This window comes from Anopheles marshallii, chromosome 3 (genome assembly GCF_943734725.1).
Source record: "Anopheles marshallii chromosome 3, idAnoMarsDA_429_01, whole genome shotgun sequence".
In the NCBI taxonomy this organism is placed as follows: Eukaryota; Metazoa; Arthropoda; class Insecta; order Diptera; family Culicidae; genus Anopheles; species Anopheles marshallii.
The window spans coordinates 82,440,927-82,458,371 of NC_071327.1; the positions used below are offsets into that span (position 1 = coordinate 82,440,927).

General features: G+C 44.9%; 2 protein-coding genes across 5 annotated transcripts in view; one reads left to right on the top strand and one right to left on the bottom strand.

Annotated features, from left to right (window-relative positions):
• Window positions 1-12,222, top strand: part of LOC128713723 (myosin heavy chain, non-muscle) — a 34,658-nt gene extending 22,436 nt beyond the window's left edge. For 2 of the 4 annotated variants that reach the window (XM_053808585.1, XM_053808587.1), the window contains exons 5-13: window positions 3,402-3,425; window positions 4,112-4,135; window positions 5,244-5,336; window positions 5,407-8,146; window positions 8,227-8,531; window positions 8,844-9,608; window positions 9,686-10,747; window positions 10,814-10,977; window positions 12,079-12,222. In XM_053808585.1, coding sequence (XP_053664560.1) covers window positions 3,402-3,425; window positions 4,112-4,135; window positions 5,244-5,336; window positions 5,407-8,146; window positions 8,227-8,531; window positions 8,844-9,608; window positions 9,686-10,747; window positions 10,814-10,977; window positions 12,079-12,190 — 5,289 coding nt within the window. In that variant the 3' untranslated portion in view covers window positions 12,191-12,222. The remainder of the gene's footprint in view (window positions 1-3,401; window positions 3,426-4,111; window positions 4,136-5,243; window positions 5,337-5,406; window positions 8,147-8,226; window positions 8,532-8,843; window positions 9,609-9,685; window positions 10,748-10,813; window positions 10,978-12,078) is intronic. The other 2 variants (XM_053808588.1, XM_053808589.1) reach the window with 1 other exon arrangement.
• A 3,276-nt stretch (window positions 12,223-15,498) lies between these two features.
• Window positions 15,499-17,212, bottom strand: LOC128713644 (protein ST7 homolog). The gene is made up of 3 exons (XM_053808507.1): window positions 17,182-17,212; window positions 16,969-17,076; window positions 15,499-16,901 (listed from the first exon to the last, which is right to left on the bottom strand). Exons 1-3 carry the CDS (start codon window positions 17,210-17,212, stop codon window positions 15,499-15,501), a joined length of 1,542 nt encoding a protein of 513 aa, XP_053664482.1.
• Between the last annotated feature and the right edge of the window lie 233 nt (window positions 17,213-17,445).

Sequence of the window (17,445 nt, forward strand, 5' to 3'; positions counted from 1 at the left end):
CACACACACACAAACAACCAGAAAGAGACCGTTGACACAAGGGTGCTGTTTGCAAGCGATCGATCATTTTCATGAGCTCGTTTTGATTGCCTCTGTTTGCGCGTCGGAGTTAGCGGGGCAGCCAAAGCGAACTCAATCATGACACGAACCTCCCAGATCTAACGCAATGTGTAGTGAGATTCAAGACGCGCCTTCGCTTAAGCTTTACTAAATGGATGCAAAAGCGCAGCAACAGTTCATGATGGAACGGATACCCATTGCTCAGGTGGTCTAGTGTTAATTGTGCGCAAATGATCGTGCAATTTTTAGATGATTAGGAAGCGCTGTTAATGAATGCAATTTACAGCAACACTAGTTTTTTTTTTTTTGAAAATGGAAATAAGATGTAATATATTGATAAAAATGCACTTAAACAACAAATATAACGTTGCTCTAAAATTGTCTCTCCTCCCTCACCTGCAACATCATCACTCCTCGTCACAGTCCTTCCGCACAATTGGAGGTTAATAAAATGCTCGATCACTTAACCGCCAGCCGCCAAAAATGGGTGCAATATACGAATGTGGATTGGGTTTTATTTACCATTTTCGGAAACCCATCTGTGCCGTTACCCTAAGAAATCGAAATCGAATCACATACAGCGCCTTAAAATGAGCAAATTTTCTTTAGGCCACAAGGTGTAAAAAAATGAAAATACCCTTGTTTGGACGAAAAACACAGATTGAAACATAAATTGACTCTGTCGTCTGTTGGAAGAAGGAGGCGAAGGTGTGGTGTCCGTTGCAGGCACGGGCCACTTTTTGATGGTGGATCCTTGTTTTCTCCTTCTTCGGTACTATGTTTATCGTTCAGATCTTTTATACGTATTCGTAAAGGAAGCGAGTAGATTCGTTTGGGACGGGTTTGCAGGCTTAAAAAGCCCATATTTGGAAGCCGAATAGCCGAACGCGACAGGCGTACTAAGTCAGACACTCGTCGTGGGTCCATAAAGCTCCATGGACAAAAATTGAGGACACGGCAATATGAAAATATAATTGACCGTCGTCGAATGTGCGTCAGATTGGCTTTGGATGCTGTTGCAGCCCTCCTTCACGATGCAAACGCTGAGAGCGATCGTGAAATAAACATGTTCATTGTGGCAACACCGCTATGTCGTAAGCAATCCATTAGCGATATTTTTCCCGCTGCTCTGTGGATCCTTTTAAAAGACACTATGGAAGTTCTGTAGATTTTTCTTGATGAGGGAGGTAGAAGGAAACTTAACAAGAATAGAAATAGATCGAGATTTTGTGTATTGGCAAAACCATGAGGCCGTTAGCTGTACATTGATATCTTCTAGTTGATCTGGAAAGATAGTTACATCTCGATGCGGCCGTAGTTTCCCATACACACACACATACACACACGATTTGTTGCCAGCCTATCTGACCTGAGGTGATACAATCTAAGCATTCGTTGTGAACCACTGAAGGATTATTTTATTGAATGAATACTGCAAAAAAAAACAAGTCCTATTGCTGTTTCTGATTGACTGTTCATAGATGCTGTCAGCAGCGATCGCTAATCGGTAATCGAATGTGATGAATGACGACAGCAAACAGCAGCTAGCTATTACACACCAAATGCACAAAAACGAGCTTCCCTCAGATGAAACTATGTTAAACTCTTGTAGTGATGCAAAGGGCATTAAAAAAGAAACACGATGCTGTCGTAAGAAAACAACCCCTTGCCAAACCTCAATGCTCAATAGGAACGGTGAAGCGGACGGCGAGGTAATGTGGCAATAGGAGGCGGTTAAAACCGCAAAAAATGTCCCTCTCCTAGCCTTCTTCTGGTCTACAGCTGGACAGGATTCTATAAAAGGCGTGTGCTCCGTTTGTGCCCTTAGTGTATGTGTGTGTGGTGTGTCGTAAAAGAAAGGAACAGCGAGGAGAGAACAGCAGGGCTCTTCAATCGTGCGGGTGCTGTGTAATCCATTCTATCACGCCCAATATGGTGCGAATTATATAAACAAAAACCGGTCACACGAACACACCCCACCAGCCACACAGCCACCGGGGAACGGTGAAATAGCAGAAAGGGCCACGCGGGAAAGGATGGAATGGTGGAGTTTTATTGGGAGGAAGCACGGTGGACGAAAGAGTGCTCCGATACAGTAGGTGATAAAATATCGAAAGTCGCAATGTCTCAGAGGTCCAAAACGTGCGAGCAGTCGAGTTTTCGGTACATGTGTACCCTCCGTTTCATGACAAACCATCGGATCGTTTCAAGCGCGCAATCTCCTTTGACCGCGCGGGGTGTTATGCTGCTGAAATCTATGTATGCGTCGCATCGGGGACGCTTGTGCCAAAAATGGGTAGCTGTTGATTTTTATTAAATATTATTAATTACACTGACAAGAGAGAGAACCCACCGTCGCACCATTTACCTTTTTGCGGTCGGGGTGATGTTGCGAAGGAGGTCGAGACATTGCGAACTGTTATGCTGATTGTTGGGGCAGCGATGGTGTGACCCCCGTTCCTTTGAAACTAGTGATTATTGTTTTCTCGTTTGTTGAGTAGTTCCCCTATTTGGTCTGCTGGAGGAAAACCAGCGTCCTGCCAAAACAGAGGGGGTCTCTATTAGTACCAACAAAATCCGGGTCATATGAGTGTTGTATATAAGTTATAATGACCCAAAAGACTATAAAATTTTCAAATGTGCAAACAAATTTATCGAGTAAGTTACACACAGCTGCGTAAGCCTTACTGCGACAGTGCGCAAGAAGGAATTCTCCTTTTGAAAAAAAGAGAGAACTCTTTTAAATTACCTAGGACGGTTTTAGAGTGAGAATTGAATTCAGAGATCTCCAGATCCAGAAGATCTAATTGATATTGCGTCAGTAGAACTGATACTGATACCATTAGAGTGTTTTGCTAGAATATATTTTACAATCAGCTGCTGTTTTAGTTGAAAACTGTATCGTCCTGATTGCACATTAGTTTCTTTTCCTTTTTCAGTTTTCCATCCACTGGTATTATGTTGATTTAATCATTTTTTAAGCTAACTTTGTTTTCCTTTGTTTTTTTTTTCCTTTTTCCATTCCATGTAACTGAATCATCATGCAAATTTTCAATTTGATCTCCTTTTTCCGCACGTTCCACGCTCCACACTGTACTGTTTTGAATCGGTATGCCGATGTTGATGCTCTAACGACATAAATGCATAAATGTCCATGCGTGTCTATGCAATACTTGTTATTATGCTCGCGATTATCACATTTGCTGCATCATATTCATCCTGCCATCGCCGATACTGTTGCTGCTGCTGCTGCTGCTATCGTCGCAAAAACGTCGTAATGTGGAACGAAATATGTGCTGCTTTGGTGTTTATAACCTCCGGGGGGGTTTCAAACACACTAGACACCAACGCCAGCACTTATCATCGTAAGTATTTTGTTTTGTTTGCTCATTAGTTTTGTGCATCTTATGTACTTTTATTATTGTTTTTCTTTTTGTTACTATTATTTTTATTCCACTCCACTATTATCTACAATTTTGTTTTTCTTTTTTACTCATATCCCTTTCCATTTTCTGACCAAATTGTCGACAATACATGATTGTGATTTTTCTCTTTTTTCTCTTTTTCAAACTCTCGTGCCATTCATTTGAAATCAACACCACAAAATTGTGTCAAATTTGCTAATATAACACGAAATCAAAACTGTTGGTACCTTTTGGCATCAAACCACTAATGCAACAAATTCATTACCGTCCACCTGTTGCCAATCGTCTTCCAAAATGCTTCCGTTTAATGTTTATCGATTTGTTAAATCCAAACGCGCTTATGCTTTGCAAAATCCGGCTTTCAAATCCCAATCTGGGTGTGCGTGCGTTCGCCTTATGCTTTGACTACTGTGGACACCTTTTTGTGGAACGGTCCGGTCAATTGCGGTTGATCGCGTGGTTTTCTACTGTGTTCTAATATCTGGTGTTTTCTCTAAACATACAATTCGTCCCTCAAAACGTCGTTTTCCAATAATCGCAATCATCATCTGCTTCATTCGCACCCTCTCTCATCCAAATGCCGCGTGTGGTTACATCGGTGGGCTTAAATCAAAACACACTAAAAGGGTGGTCACCACACGAGTTTATCGGTAAAGTATATATAGTAAATGTTTTCAATTAGCGTTATGTATCTCGTAACGACTTTTTGTCATTTGCACTTCAATTTTTGCACTGTTACGCACTGCTTTTCATGTGCACTTATTTTTCATCTTTTTTTGTTAGCTAGCGTTAATGTTTGTTCTTTTATTGGTATTTCGTTGTTTGTTACACACAATTTTTATGTTTCAGTAATGCTTTGCTAATACTATATAATGTTCTTTTTTTCTTGTATCATCATTACCAATTTGTTTCAGAATGTAGATTAAGTTTTCTTATATTTTTGATATGTTTCATTGCCACCTGATTGCTACTTCTACTGAGTAATACCATAGTAACGTATCAAAAACGGGTAAACCCGCACGCTTTTGCCACGTTTGTCGATCAGCTACTAATGGCTCTATTAGGTTTTTATCAATTGATTCATAATATCGTCTCCCGCGTCTACCTTTCTCGGTGCATTTCATTTGCAATTTATTTTCCTCTATAAGTGTTTTGCTCACCTACTCTCGCTTCCTCCTCCTTGGTGTTGGAATGTCGCCATTATCTCATTAGTGCCGCTGTTCGTACCTGTTACCGATCGCGTCTATAATGGGTTGAGGGTTTTTGTTTTTGCAATCATTAAATTATTGGATTTACAACGGGAATGTGTTTTAGAGGTGATAAATGATTTGATGGATGGGTTGTTTCATTAGCAAGTAAATGGCGCATGGTGTGCAAGTAGGTTAAGATAGATCTTAAGGTTGCAAGTAGTTTTAGTATGGATGGAGATCATATGAAGAGTGTACACAGTAATCTTCAACAAACTGCAACAGAATCGGATAGGTATTCTTGTGGTTCTTGTGGATTCGGAACTTCATCCATTCTATACAACCATCTCGACGATTCAATCTCTTTAATCGTCATAAAGATTCTTATATTTGCATCAATATTTGGTGTTATAGCTAAGGATTGAAACTGTAAAATGACTGGGATTTGAATGCATATGTGTACACCACAACCGTTATTAAAATCAATCAAAAGCAAACAACACTGTGCTTTGCCATCTGCTAATACATGTACTTTCTTTTCCTATTTCCTGTTTGCCATTCGAACCAATAGGGCGAGTTGGAGCAGCAGTTGCTTCAGGCAAATCCCATTCTAGAAGCTTTTGGTAATGCAAAGACGGTGAAAAACGACAATTCCTCTCGTTTCGTAAGTATTGCTGTGTGTTCAGTGCCGAATCGCGACTAATATTTAATGCATTGTTGCTCTCATGCTGCAGGGTAAATTCATTCGGATAAACTTCGACGCTTCCGGTTACATCTCCGGAGCCAACATCGAGACGTATCTGCTGGAGAAGTCACGTGCCATTCGCCAGGCGAAAGATGAGCGTACATTCCACATCTTCTACCAGCTGCTGGCCGGCGCATCGCCCGAACAACGCGAGCGCTTCATCCTTGACGATGTCAAGACATATCCGTTTTTGTCTAACGGTGGGCTACCGGTACCCGGAGTGGACGATTATGCTGAATTCCAGGCCACGGTGAAGAGCATGAACATTATGGGCATGACAGCGGAGGACTTTAACTCGATCTTCCGCATCGTTAGTGCGGTGCTGCTGTTCGGCTCGATGACGTTCAAGCAGGAGCGTAACTCGGACCAGGCCACGCTGCCCGACAATACGGTCGCACAAAAAATTGCGCATCTGCTCGGCCTGAGTGTGACGGATATGACAAAGGCATTCCTTACGCCGCGTATCAAGGTCGGACGAGATTTTGTGACCAAGGCGCAGACACGGGAACAGGTAGAGTTCGCCGTTGAGGCGATCGCTAAGGCATGCTACGAGAAGATGTTCAAGTGGTTGGTGAACCGAATAAATCGATCACTCGATCGTACCAAGCGTCAGGGTGCCTCATTCATCGGCATTCTCGATATGGCTGGTTTCGAAATATTCGAGCTGAATTCATTCGAGCAACTTTGCATTAACTACACGAATGAAAAGCTGCAGCAGCTGTTTAATCACACCATGTTCATCCTCGAGCAGGAAGAATATCAGCGCGAAGGCATCGAGTGGAAGTTTATCGATTTTGGACTGGATCTGCAACCCACGATTGATCTGATCGATAAGCCGGGTGGTATTATGGCCCTGTTAGATGAGGAGTGCTGGTTCCCGAAGGCAACCGACAAATCGTTTGTAGAGAAGTTGGCCGCCGCTCATTCCATGCATCCGAAGTTCATGAAGACGGACTTCCGAGGTGTGGCGGACTTTGCTGTCGTTCACTACGCCGGCAAAGTGGACTACTCGGCGACAAAATGGTTAATGAAGAACATGGACCCATTGAACGAGAACGTGGTGTCTTTGCTGCAAGCGTCACAGGATCCATTTGTGGTTCAGATTTGGAAGGATGCTGAGATTGTCGGTATGGCACAGCAGGCTCTCACCGACACGCAGTTCGGCGCTCGCACACGTAAGGGTATGTTCCGCACCGTTTCGCATCTATACAAGGAGCAGTTGGCGAAACTGATGGACACGCTGCGCAACACTAACCCGAACTTCGTGCGCTGCATAATTCCGAACCACGAAAAGCGTGCAGGAAAAATTGATGCTCCGCTTGTGCTGGATCAGCTGCGCTGCAACGGTGTGCTCGAGGGTATCCGTATCTGCCGGCAGGGCTTCCCTAATCGCATTCCGTTCCAAGAGTTCCGACAGCGCTACGAATTGCTTACTCCGAATGTCATACCGAAGGGCTTTATGGACGGCAAACGGGCTTGCGAGCAGATGATCAAATCGCTGGAACTGGACAGTAATCTGTATCGCATCGGTCAGTCGAAAATCTTCTTCCGTGCGGGAGTGTTGGCTCATCTGGAGGAAGAGCGTGACTACAAGATTACGGATCTGATCGTTAACTTCCAGGCGTTCTGTCGTGGTTTCCTTGCACGTCGCAATTATCAGAAACGGCTGCAGCAGTTGAACGCAATTCGTATAATTCAGCGCAACTGTGCCGCTTACCTGAAATTGCGCAACTGGCAATGGTGGCGTTTGTACACGAAAGTGAAACCATTGCTGGAAGTTACCAAGCAAGAGGAGAAGCTGGTGCAGAAGGAAGATGAGCTGCGTCAAATCCGTGACAAGCTTGACAACTTGTCGAAGAACTCCCAGGAGTATGAGAAGAAATACCAACTGGCAATGGAGGAGAAGACACATCTGGCCGAACAACTGCAGGCGGAGATTGAGCTTTGTGCCGAGGCGGAAGAAGGACGTGCTCGTCTGGTTGCTCGCAAACAGGAGCTGGAGGAGCTCATGCAGGATCTTGAGTCGCGCATTGAAGAAGAGGAGGAACGTGTAAACGCACTGACAAGCGAGAAAAAGAAGCTTCAGATCAACATTCAGGATCTGGAAGAGCAACTAGAGGAGGAGGAAGCCGCCCGTCAGAAGCTTCAACTCGAAAAGGTACAACTCGATGCCAAGTTGAAGAAGATGGAAGAAGACGTGGCATTGATCGAAGACCAGAATCATAAACTGGTGAAGGAGAAGAAACTGCTGGAGGAACGTGCCAACGACCTATCTCAAACGCTTGCGGAAGAAGAAGAGAAAGCAAAACATCTTGCCAAGCTGAAGGTGAAACACGAGTCGACAATCGCGGAGCTTGAGGAACGCCTTTTGAAGGATCACCAGCAGCGCCAGGAATCAGATCGTTCGAAGCGAAAAATTGAAACGGAGGTAGCTGATCTGAAGGAGCAGATCAATGAACGACGCATGCAGATCGAGGAGATGCAGCAGCAACTAGTGAAGCGCGAAGAAGAACTCGCACAGACACTTGTACGCATCGACGAAGAGTCGGCAGCAAAGGCTGCGGCTCAGAAAACCCAGCGAGAACTCGAATCGCAACTGGCTGAAATTCAGGAAGATCTGGAAGCGGAGAAGCTTGCTCGCTCCAAGGCAGAGAAGCAAAAGCGTGATCTTAACGAAGAACTTGAGGCCCTGAAAAATGAACTGTTGGATTCGCTGGACACTACCGCCGGTAAGTTTGCGATTGTTTAAAGGGTACGGTAAAACACGATGGCAACAAGTTAATCCATTGCATTATTTCACTTTCTGCAGCTCAACAAGAACTGCGATCGAAACGGGAACAGGAGGTAGCTACATTGAAGAAGACGCTCGAGGATGAGTCTGCCAACCATGAAGCCTCCTTGATGGACATGCGTCACAAACATGCCCAAGAGATTTCTTCCATTAACGAGCAGTTGGAGAATCTGAAGAAGCTGAAGGGTGGCTTGGAGAAGAGCAAACAACAGCTCGAAGCAGAAAATGCCGACCTTGCCACCGAACTGCGCAATGTAAACCAATCGCGCCAGGAGAACGATCGTCGGCGAAAACAGGCGGAAACACAGATCGCCGAGTTACAGGTAGGAATCAAAAAGTAGGAATAATTATTGATTAGTTTTTTTTTCAATGATTTGAAGTTATCGATTCTCTTTTTCTTGTGCATGCCTCTTCGGTTTACATTTAAATTGCATTTTCCGAACCGTACTAGGATTACGTTGAGTATTTCGAAGTATGACATGGAACTGTAGTGGTTTAGTTAAAATAATATCATTTATCTACATCATTACATTCATATTAGCAATGTTGTAACCATATTTCACATATTACTGTTTTCGATTATTTCTTCCCAAGTCACAAATTGTAATTTATTATCGTATCATCCAATGCATCAGGTAAAACTGGCTGAAATCGAACGTGCTCGTGTTGAGCTGCAGGATAAGGCAACGAAGCTGCAACAAGAAAATGAAAACATCACTCAACAGCTTGACGAAGCTGAACTGAAGGCTTCGGCTGCGATCAAGAGTGCTGGCAATCTAGAAAGTCAACTGACCGAAGCTCAGCAGTTGTTGGAAGAGGAAACGCGTCAAAAACTTGGGTTGAGCTCCAAGCTGCGTCAAATCGAATCAGAAAAAGAGGCACTCCAGGAACAATTGGAAGAGGACGAGGAAGCAAAGACTAACTACGAAAAGAAGCTGGCCGAGCTGAATTTCACCATTCAGGAGCTCAAGAAACGCTCAGAGGAGGACTCGGACATTGCCAAGGAGCTGGAGGAATCGAAGAAGAAAATGAACAAAGACATCGAAACGCTCCAGCGGCAGATCCAGGAATTGCAGGCGGCCAACGATCGCTTGGATAAGAGCAAGAAGAAGATCCAGTCTGAGCTTGAGGACGCCACCATCGAGTTGGAAACTCAGCGCACTAAGGTGTTGGAATTGGAGAAGAAACAAAAGAACTTCGACAAAGTGTTGGCTGAGGAGAAGGCTATCGGCGAACAAGTGGCTCAGGAGCGTGATGCTGCCGAACGCGAGGCAAGAGAGAAAGAAACGAAGGTTCTATCACTAACCCGCGAGCTTGATGAGGCGTTTGAAAAGATTGACGAACTGGAAACGAAGCGTAAGGGTCTGCAGAATGAATTGGACGAGCTGGCAAATACACAGGTAAGAGTGCAATATGGTAATGAAATGAGTTGATAATACTGATCGAATGTTTTTTTTTCTTCTTCTTTGAATAATAGGGTACAGCCGACAAAAACGTGCATGAACTAGAAAAGGCCAAGCGAGCCCTAGAAAGTCAGCTGGCGGAACTGAAAGCACAAAATGAGGAGCTCGAGGATGATCTGCAACTGACCGAGGATGCCAAGCTGCGGTTGGAGGTAAACATGCAAGCCCTGCGCGCTCAATTCGAACGTGACATTCAGGCGAAGGAGGAACAATCGGAAGAGAAGCGACGAGGGTTGGTCAAAGCGTTGCGGGACCTCGAAGCCGAACTGGACGAAGAACGCAAACAGCGCGCGGCTGCCGTGGCAGCGAAGAAAAAGCTCGAGGGCGACATCAAGGACATGGAGGCGACGCTCGAGATGAACAATAAGGTGAAGGAGGACGCTCTGAAGCAGGCGAAGAAGCTGCAGGCACAAATCAAAGACGCGATCCGTGATGCTGAGGAAGCTAAGGCGGCTAAGGAGGAGTTAGCTGCCATTAGTAAGGAGTCTGAGCGCAAGGTGAAAACTCTCGAGGCGGACGTGATGCAACTGTCCGAGGATCTGTCCAGTTCGGAACGGGCACGTCGTGCTGCGGAAGGTGAACGTGACGAGCTGCTGGAAGAAATCAATTCCAATTCCAACAAGGGCTCGTTAATGATCGACGAAAAGCGGCGCCTGGAGGCACGCATTGCCGCCCTCGAGGAAGAACTCGAAGAAGAACAATCCAATCTCGAGCTCATGGTGGATCGAAACCGCAAGGCTCAACTTACGATCGAACAGCTGACGACCGAACTGGCGACAGAAAAGTCGAACGCGCAGAACAACGAAGCACTCAAGTGTGGTCTCGAACGTCTGAACAAAGAGCTTAAAGCGAAACTCTCCGAACAGGAGACGGCACTCCGCACGAAGCTGAAGGCCGCGACAGCCGCTTCCGAGGCCAAGAACATGAACTTGGAGAAACAGCTCGAAAACGAAACGAAGGAGCGACTGGCCGTGCAAAAGGCAAACCGCAAGCTCGAGAAACGCATCAAGGAGCTGACAATGAATATCGAGGACGAGCGACGACATGCCGATCAGTTTAAGGAGCAGATTGAAAAGGTACTAACCTACCTACTTCGTACTACTACTTGAACGATATCTAATATTTTCTTATATTTGCTTCAGGTAAATAATCGAATGAAGACGCTCAAGCGCAACCTGGACGAGGCAGAGGAAGAAATCCAGAAGGAGAAGACACTGAAACGAAAGGCCCAGCGGGAATGTGAAGATATGCTGGAAAGTCACGAAGCACTGTCACGGGAAGTGAATGCACTAAAGTCAAAACTGAGGTAAGTTGTTGTCCCCAGTATAAAAGAAAGTTTTTCATTTCATGCGGAACTGCGGAAAATGTTAGACACTGATATATGATCTCTTTTCGTGCTCTCATCGACAATGATGAATCATTACGCCATGCGTAGCGTACATAAAGACTCAAAAAAGTAATCAAACCTAGCTCAAGGAGTCGGATGTGGTTTCGCAAACCGGATGCGCCTTTTTAGCGTCGTTCAATAATATGTACAGTAGAGAGAACTGCATAGGTTTATAGCTCCGTATAGGATGATAGTTGAATTCTTGTTCCATGTTACGCTGTCATGTTATTGAAGAAGGCTGATGGATGGAAAGGTGTGCGATGATGGGATGAACGTGTGTAGGTTGTATGCAGCAGACACACATTTGACGTAATTAACGGATGTGATAAGTGTAAACCTCAACTATCTCTTAAGTAAATGCGTTAAAGGTAAAGTTAGTTGCAGCACCTTTCCGTTTTGTCGTGAGTGCCGTTGTAATTGTTGTGATTTTGGTCGTTGTACAAATGTCTTACTGGTCAGCACTAGATGCCAATAGATTACTTTTACAACTCAAGGTTCGGTTATGCTCTAACACATGAAACAATCGCATTAATGGCTGAAACTGAACCTTGAAGTTGTATTAACGTTGGCATTCAGTGTTGTACTGTAAAGGCCATATAAAGACATAGAATCATGCCTTCTTCTGTCTAATAAAATCTCCTGCCCTTCAGCGCCTTTGAGTGGTTCTACAGCATGCAATGTACAGAAATTACCGTTGTTGTTTGCTTTAACTTTCTTCTGGACCCCGAACAACTAGAATAGTGTGGATAAAATCTTTTGCATGTTTCCCGATTTGGTAAAGCCTTCCTTGGCGTTAACTCTGTTAATAATGTTATATTTTGTACTGCGTTGTGCATTAACCACTGCTCACCTTGAAGTAACAAAATAAATACTTGCAGTTCATTTTCTTTGTCCATTAATCACCTTTCCAAAAGAGTGTGCTTATTATTAGTGATGAATTCTAATATCAGTTTTTCTAGCTTTCTAGCTAATGCATGAGTTTTTCCTTTATTTAACGTGTTTTCCTTTCCAACTCTTCAGACGAGGTGGCGCAATGGGCAGTTTGAGCTCGTCCCGATTGACACCGAAGCGCGAGAATGATTCGATCTCGGTGCAGGATGAATCGCTGGATGGCGAAGATAACAGCAACTGACGAAAGACGTCTTCCAATGGCAAGCAGCAGCAGCATCAATCGCAACACCAGCAACTCTACCACCATTCCGACAACCTTTACTGAGAAGTGAATATGAATAGGTGGCAACAATAATGCATAAATAGGTTTACCAGCAATAAAGGGACGAATGAGCAAACAAACCCTCTTGGGGTGGGCGGAACGTACATACACACGCACGTGCACACTATGTAAGAACGGACAACAAAATGCGATCAGTGATCAAACCGGGTGGGTCGAATCGAAAATGCATTTACCCATTTTTAACTAAACATTCGTTTGTCATTGAACATGATTTAAAGGGCTTCGATTGTTGGACGGAAGGAAAGTTACGGATAGGAAAGTTAGGTGTATATGTGTGCGAGAAAGTTAAGAAGCGGATTAGAACGATTTCCTTGTTTGTTTTTTCTTCTTTCTATCCGCCTTACAATTGTATGCTTGATGGATGAAAGCAAGTTGATGTTTTATGTAAAAGCGCAACACTGTCGATGCGTTTATGTTCACATTCCTGTTACTTTTTAAGAAACGAGGGTGGCGTAATGTTCAAAAAGGATACAATACGCTCTTTCCACTGGTCTGTAGAATGTTAGACCTCCGATAGAGAAGGTGTGGAAGCGTACACTGTGATCGCTGGAAGGGAATGACAGTGCTCGCTGCAACTGCCTGGAAACGATGAGAATGAAATGATGATAAAGATGAATGTTTTTTCTGTGTGAGAGAGTACCCTTAGCAAAGTGCCATGTTTAATAACAATCAAATCTAGATAGATCGAACGAAAGGAGCAAACTGAAAATGAAAGGGGTTTTTTTCATTCGCCAATTCGCGACACACCAGCATAGGAAAAGGTCCAATTCAATACGTACTTGCGCTAGATGGTGGTGGTGTTCAGCCTGTCATAGTCATTCTCTTTCGAAGGAACATCCCGAATCGATCGTTTCGAATTCAACGCGATCCTGATCATCCTCCGTCCCGTTTTGTGAGTTTTAAATTTATTTTGTTTTGTGTTCTGTTCTCATCGTCCTTATCTGTGCGAAAATTGTGTATGTTTTTGTTTTTAAATCCGCAAGATGCAATAACAGTAGCTCTGAAAACATGATTTTAGGGATATATTCCATGTGTTTGTCTGTTCATTGTGCAACGATCGCCATTGCCTTATGGTTTTACGCGTGCAAATGGTTGCGTTCATGTAGTTTTTTTTGTTAGTTGTGTGTCCATCGATACCGAATTCAATCATATCGAAATTTGTTGGCTTGAGCAAAATATATGTGGGTACTAGAGCGAGGATAATCTAAGAAGTTTCGTTGTACTGTTTATTGTAAAGAAGAGAATAAGGGGAAAAACGGAAACAAGAAAAAGAAACAGGAGGAAGTGTGAAAACAGCAGCAGTAGCATTTTTTGGGGGATTTATTTCGTATCTTCTGATTTTGATTATTATTTAATGATTTTTTAATTCTTTTTATTTTTGTCCTTTATTTAACTGTGTATTATTACCTTTATTATTATGATTATTATTACTATTATACTTTAAAACCGCCTCCGATGCAACCGCAATCGAAGCAAGCCTTGAAAACGAATCGAATCCCCGCAGAGCTTGGGAAGAAGTAGAGATAGAGAGTGCGCGTGAAAGAGAGAGAGAGAAAGAGAGAGAGAGAGAGAGAGAGAGAGAGAGATAGGGAGATAGTGATCAAAGAGGGGTGGGTGAACATCATCAAGTCGGGGGTAATGCACCCCTCTTTTTGTAGGACGCATTTTTTTCTATCTCACTGAACATTTTTGAAGCTAATAAGAAAAACAAGAAAACAAATCACTCAAAACACACAACCTCCTCACGCGCCTTCACATCCCCTTTGCTCCAACACCCTCCCCCATCCCCTGTTACATACATTTAATAAGCCCCATGTACTTTTTTATAGGAGATGATAAATCGGCAACAGCTGTGCAGAGCAGCAAATGATTAAAATTGATAATAAAATAACGTTTAAATATTGAAACAAAATGCGAATGTCGTACAACTTGTGTAATGCGTGGTTGAGTGAAAGAAAAAACATGGCATTATTGTTTTTATTGGTTCAAGAAGGACGGTAAGTTATAAACAGTTATTATTCTTAGTGCTTGACACTGGAAATGGTTCTAAGGCCGTACGATAAAAAGAGGTCAACGTTTCGAAGCTAGCGATCTTTTACAAATTAAGTTAGTATGCCCAAAAACCGAATTCACTACCTTTCGATTGTTTATCATTGACCCCATTGCAAACACATTGACCAAAACATTTAGCAAAATCGTAAACTTCAGCATTTTCATACCGCTCCATTAGTTTCTCACTCCGGTTGCGTCCGTGAAAGAGGGGAGAAGAAGAAGAACCCTGTAGAGGTCGCGTCGCGCTGAAAGCAACCGAAAATCCAATCTCTGCTACCAGGGGATCATCCAAAAAGGGAGGCAGCGTTTTTTTCCAAGCTCATTCCGTGCGGTGTGCGACATGTGAAAACCACTCCAGCTTTCAACTGGAGCTAGCAGGAGCGCATGCATAGAGGAGATAGCAGGCGTCGCAAACATGCTAGTGGCTTAGTGTACCATAGAGTCTTCTCTTTCTCTCGTTCGTTATGGAAGGATCTTCTCTCCAGTGTTTTTATCGATGCAAGATCACAGGGTGTCGTCATCAGTCATTGAAAAACAAACTACGATCACGGGTTTGTATTTTCATGCTTCATTGCGATTACTTCTGTTCAATAATTTATAATATTATGTTTATTTCATGTTTACTCATACACGTTCGCACACATACAGAACGAAACTAACGACATAAAATGGAGACCAAAGCCGCGGAGCTGTGACACTACGCAGTCGCTTAAATTACACTCATTCACATTAAATTTATTACAGCACTACACCACCGCGAGATCGGGATTGAGTGCGCGGACAGAGCCTCGAGAAACGGGCGTGCCACTACGCACCACTTTGTTCACGACGTACATCGCCTAGTTTGTGCTTCAAGACATTCATCAGGATTAAGTTATTCGCCTCCCTGTTTCCTGTTGGCCACGTTTATCTTCCTTCCACCTTTGTGCTACATACAGGTTGGGCAGTGACAGGGCAATGATGGCGAGAGGGAGCATTTTTGCGTCGAATTAAGAAGCCAGAGGACAAAACAAACTAAAATGAGGACTCTGGCGGCGTTAAGCCGATAGACATGGGGAGAGAGCAGGCGCCCCAGCACAAAGGGCTATCATGCCACATCGTACAGCGAGAAGGAAAGCCAGCCAGGAAAGGGGTCAGTTCGAACGGCGGGTACTTTAAATGCGCGACAGCTGCTGGAGTAGATTGCAGGGCCAGATCGCCTCCAGACGCTCCTTGACGAAGTGAAACGGCAGCGAGAACCAGCTGAGCGTCGTGCTGGCGAAGATACCCATCGATTCCGGATACTGGTGCGTAAGCAACGCCAACAGTGCTGTAATCGAACAGAGTCCGGCTGTGAAGAGAATGAAGAATGGGAGCTCCTTCTTCGGATAGACGGACACCTCGTGGAAGGCTGGCAGCAGTTCACGGTCCGCACACTCCGTGCAGGTTGGGTACGGATAGAAGAGATGGCCACGTTCCAGCGGGTACGGCAGCATACGGAACGTACCCTCCCAGGTGCAGTGTAGCAGATTGAGAGCGCCTTCGACGTTCTTCCAGTGGCTGAGATGGAAGAACGCGTACGCCAGTGCCTCGGAGTCACCACGTTTCAGGATGTGCTCCGGCGGTAGTATGAGTTGCTTCATCTCGAGCAGATACTTCGGCACATGCGGATTAAACTCCACCGCCCGATGAATCGCCTCGACCGCACTCATCTCGGCCGGGCTGAGACCGCGCTTGGATGCCACATCGGGCGAGAACTTTTCGGCCACCACGCGTGCTTTCAGCAGCGCGGCCGTGTAGCAGATGGTGGCCGACTTTGGTAGCGAGATATCGTCGTACTTGGCCAGCACCGCCTGACAGTCGGCGTACGCCTGCATCTCCAGCAGCGCCTCCAGCAGATTTTCGTGAATGTTCAGCACGTTCATGATGGGCGATATCTCCTTCGTCAGATCGCGAAACATCTTCACGGCTTCCTTCAACTTGCCGAGCTTGCGGGCACACATGGCCAGTCGGCGCTTGATGTAGATCAGCACGTTGGTATCGCGCCGATGGATGCCTTCCGCGATCGTGCCCTGATGTTGGAAGGTTTGTGACCTTTTGTAGTTACCTTCGGCCACCTTCAGTGCCGTTCGGAGGATTTTCTCGGCCTCTACTATCGTGGTCGCTTCCTCCTCTGCCAACAGTATGTAGGCCGGGGCACAGTCCGGGTTGAGCTCGAGTGCACTTTTGGCCGCTTTGATTCGAACGACCGGATTCCGCTCTCGCCACGCCGTCTGCATGATCTCGTACTCGGCCTTACCGGCGTCTCCTTCACAGGTGAAGAATGTCTGATGGTCCTGCGCCGACAGGTTCATATCGTAGAACGTAAGTGGTTCTTTCTGGGTGGCCCAGTAGAACCGCTGGTACTCCGCGCCACGGAACAAATTGAGCGGATTGCGCCACACTTTGCATTCGGGCATGCTTTGTGTGGTACCACTGCTACCACTCGTACTGCCGCTCGTACTGGCTGGGGCCGGCGAATCGGTGCCATTGTCGCTACCACTTATCCACGGACTGATGTGATTGATGGACACTTGTTCTAAAAATTTGAATAAAAGCAAATTATGAAATTTGAACTGTCGCACTGTGTTACATTCCAATCTCACCGATGAAAGACGTTCCATACTTCCGGAAGTACCACCATTCGAATATTAGTATCAACCCGGAAATGAGACTAGATGTGCCGGTGAGGGCAACGTAGAATTTGGGAGTCACTAGTAAATGGAATGAGCGGAAAAAAACAACATTTAGCGAACCGGGTTTAATGTAACTGAGACCCGTTGAGGGCAGTGGTGACACGAATCCGAGTAGCAACTTACGCGTGCTGAGAAACACCGATGAATCCCACATCCTTCCACGTCGGAAGACACAGACTTCCGGATAAAAACGAACACGCGAACGGTAAACGGCGCAGGAAGAGACAGAAAGAAAATGTATGATTTTTCCCTGGAAACGCCACAGAAAACACGACAAAAAACACGGCAGCAACAGCACAGCAGCAGCACTGCAAGACAAGACAGAAACCTTTTTTTTGTTGCTTTTTTCCTTTTTCTTTGCGATTTGTCAAATGCTTTGTTTACGTT

Bases quoted from the DNA above. Each gene is read 5' to 3' on its own strand.
- LOC128713644 (XM_053808507.1), bottom strand. From the start codon at position 17,212: ATGTGGGATTCATCGGTGTTTCTCAGCACGC. The intron at 17,077-17,181 runs GTAAGTTGCTAC...TCCATTTACTAG, and splicing joins ATCGGTGTTTCTCAGCACGC to TGACTCCCAAATTCTACGTT. The intron at 16,902-16,968 runs GTGAGATTGGAA...TCAAATTTTTAG, and splicing joins GTATGGAACGTCTTTCATCG to AACAAGTGTCCATCAATCAC.